General features: G+C 37.7%; 1 protein-coding gene across 1 annotated transcript; it reads right to left on the bottom strand.

The window, feature by feature from the left end:
• Nucleotides 1-1,717: 1,717 nt before the first annotated feature.
• LOC122295061 (uncharacterized protein At4g22758) lies at nucleotides 1,718-2,987 on the bottom strand. Its single transcript, XM_043104083.1, has 2 exons — nucleotides 2,307-2,987; nucleotides 1,718-2,183 (listed from the first exon to the last, which is right to left on the bottom strand). The coding sequence occupies exons 1-2, from the start codon at nucleotides 2,695-2,697 to the stop codon at nucleotides 2,002-2,004; spliced, it is 573 nt and encodes a 190-aa protein (XP_042960017.1). The 5' UTR covers nucleotides 2,698-2,987; the 3' UTR covers nucleotides 1,718-2,001.
• Between the last annotated feature and the right edge of the window lie 542 nt (nucleotides 2,988-3,529).

Genomic DNA, 3,529 nt, shown 5'->3' with positions numbered 1-3,529 from the left:
ACATTATTAATGTGTATTCATGTCATTATAAGCGTGTTTTAAAGATGATTGATTTGATTAATATTGTCAGATACATATGAATCCATATGAATTATTTATATAGCATTACTATTCATATATAGGGGACCCATATTCCATTGACATTAAAAAAGGAGAATTAAATAGTGTTGTTTAATTCATGAGTTCACGTTCTAACTGCTGAATACTGTAGCCTGTAGGTACCGTAGAGATCCAGGACTCCTTACTCCCTCCATGGCTTCTCGTCGCGTTCATTCTCTTTGCATTTCCTGTTTTAAGTCAGGCGGAATCAGCTTTTAATTTTTAATTTTATTTTTATATAAGACAAAACTTTTTTAAAAAAATTACTTTTACCCTCCCGATTCATTAAATTTAATCTAATTTTAAATTTAATTTAATATTTAAATACATAACTCTCAAATCATTAAATTTAACTTAATTCAATTTAAATTTTTTTTAACTTAACACTTATTTACACACTAAACCTACAATTTTTTTTATTTTTTTATAAATAAATTTAAACTTATTTTAATATTTAAATATATCTAAATTTATCTAAATAAATTTTATAAAAATCACTTTACTATCTCAATTCATTATTATTCATAAAAAATTTAATTTATATCATCTCAACTCAACATCTTTATTTTCATTTTATTGAAGGTCACAACGGACCTTTTGGTCTTATTCGGATTCTAGGATTTATAATAAAGAAATCAGATTTACAGTATTTAATGATTGTCAGTAAATTTTTTATTAATATTAAATAATCAATAAATATTATAAAATTTATTTTATATGTCCATTCGTCTGTTGTAATTCTAGAGAATTCAAATCCTGGCCACACTGCCTCCTTTGTGTCTCTCTTCTTCTTCTGCTTCTTCTTCTTTTAGAAAATCTTTTATTTTTTTATTTTTTTTCACTCCTAAGGAAGATATGCTCAATTTTAGCCATGGACAATGTTTGAAAAATGTAATAGTTCAACTATTTATTATTATTCATAAATAATTCATTATTATTTATAAACTATTTACTGTTTATTATTATTATTTATTATTTATTTATTACTACTTACAGATTATTTAAGTTCGTCTCAATATTTAAACGTAACCTAACGTCCCGTTTGATTGTTAAACTCAATTTAATCTAATTTTCAGTTGAGTTTAACATCTAAATATCTAAATCTCAAATTACTAAATTCATTTCAACTCAAAACTTTCTTACTCGTGAGATCTACAATATTTTTCAACTCAACACATCTTTATAAATGGAGCCTACAATCTTTTCAATTTTTCATAAAAGTTACTAAACTCATATTTACATCTAAATACATTTAAATTTATTTTAAATAAATCTCACATAACTCACTCTATCAACTCAATTTACTAATATTCATAATAAAATTCAGTTCAACTTAATTCTGCCCAATATTTAAATGCTGCCTAAAGCTACACGCTGCCGCATTGCCCACCATCTTGCCAAGCACGCCGATGACACTCATGCACTACTCAGTCCAAAGATCTCTTTTGTCATTCACAAATTTTTAGGAAAAGCTCCGACTCATCCATTAAAATCAGCGTTGCGGCATTGCCTCTCAAAACTAGATCTCTCGTTCTTCTTGCAAGCGTCTGAGTGAGTTTTCGACCCAAAATTGAAAAACCCTTTATTGATACATTAGGCAATTTTCAACAAAAACAAATAAGATGAGAAATGGGCCAAAGTTTATACATATTTACAAGCTCCAAATGTTTAGGATTTATCTGTAATAACAACAAAGGTTTGGAACAATGATCAACAAAGGTTGGAACAATGACCAAGAGACGTGCAAATAATTTTGCACGCTTTTTGAAAATGTTTTTATCCAAAAATCTGGAAAACCACTATCTGATTTCACACTGACAATTAAAACACCTGAAAAAAAGAAAAAAGAAAATAGGAACAATCGGGTGGTGGCAGTAGCAGCAGATATTAGCCATTAGCCAATCACAGCAGGGAGTCCATGAACTTGAGCCAAGCAAAGCCGCCGGTACTCTTGGAAGCTTTTTCCGCCTCTTTGGAACATGATGGAGACGGCGTCGTCGCGCCACCGTCCAACTCGGTCTTTTTTACGCACAGAAAAAAATTTCTCGATCCCAGTGCCATCAGTTTCTCCTCCCTATCCAAGCCTGGCCCCACCAAACAAACACGTCAATCATCACCGCACACGTAGCTAAGGATTATAAAATATTGATAAAAATACAGTAATCTTACGGCTGATATAACACGAGATTCATGCATGTGGGGCTTACTTTCTAGGCTGAACTGCGAATAATGGAGGTCGAACATGGAAAGGTCGGTGGTCGATAAGACCGGCCGGCGGCACTCCTTCGCGTAAATCCGAACTGCCGAAGAGATCAGGTCGCTGACAGTCAATTCCGGATTCATCACCACCTGCACCGGCCCCAGGCTCCCCTGAATCGTCACGTTCAGTAGCAGCTTCGTCAGCCGTGGCCGTCCCTCCTGCGACGTCGGTCCGATCACGCTCTTGTGGGAGAGCAACTCCGGAAGTGTTTTCGGCCGGCGAAGCTCCGCCGTTATAGGTGCCGGAATCTGCCCGTGAAACGAGGACGATTTATGAGTCAGTTTGCCCCTCCGGTTCTTCTCCTCTTGTCCTCTCCGATGGCTCTTCGAACTCGACATGATATGTTAATATAATAAAAAGTACACAAACGGAGAAATCCGGATTCTACCTCAAACGCCGGTATCGGAAGAATCTGGGGCGAGGGAAACCGAGAGCTGGGGATGAGCTTCTGCTCGCTGGTTTGCGGTTAACGGAAGCTATCATAACCTGAATGCTAAAATCTTAAATAATCAGGAAGTGCAAAGGGATCGAGCATGGCTATCTGAGACACAGAGAGAGAGAGAGAGAGAGAGAGAGAGAGAGAAAGAGGTCCCCGAGGAATCAACAAAAGCACCCCCCCCCTCTAGCGCGTTATATACAGAGAATGAAGAAGATAAGGAGAAAGGAGGGGGGGGGGGGGGGGGGGGGGGGGCCTCGTCGTGGAAGGAACTGGGGAAGGATTTTTCTTTAAAGAGGAGACGGGCTATAGCCGGTAGTGGAGAGAGAGTGATTGGTCAAGGCTCCAAATAATTGTCGTCAAGCCATCGAGTGGTAAGCGGGTAGTGGCCGTGCACCCGGAGCTCAAGTGTGGTGGTCCGAGTGTGTGTGTGTCGTGATTGTCTTTTCTGTTTCCGTGTGGTTTTTATCGAGTTTTTTTTAAGTGGTAAATTCACAGTGCGACCGCTAAAGTGCATAACCGCTAAAGTGGTCCCTGGCCGGCTCGGCCGTTTAACCTGGGAAGTAGGTACACATGGCTAAAGCAAATTGGTGGTCCCCTGCCGGTGCTGGGTTGGCTTTGCTTCGAAAGCCAAACTGAGACGCATTCAATTATTATCGTTCGCATAAGGCGGCTGTCTTGTCCATGTTGGTAATGGTATACCGAGTTTTCTGTATTTTGGAGCTTGATATAGC

This window comes from Carya illinoinensis, chromosome 14 (genome assembly GCF_018687715.1).
Source record: "Carya illinoinensis cultivar Pawnee chromosome 14, C.illinoinensisPawnee_v1, whole genome shotgun sequence".
Taxonomy (NCBI): domain Eukaryota; kingdom Viridiplantae; phylum Streptophyta; class Magnoliopsida; order Fagales; family Juglandaceae; genus Carya; species Carya illinoinensis.
Note: the sequence above shows the minus strand (reverse complement) of the source record. Positions and strands in the feature narration are given on the sequence as shown.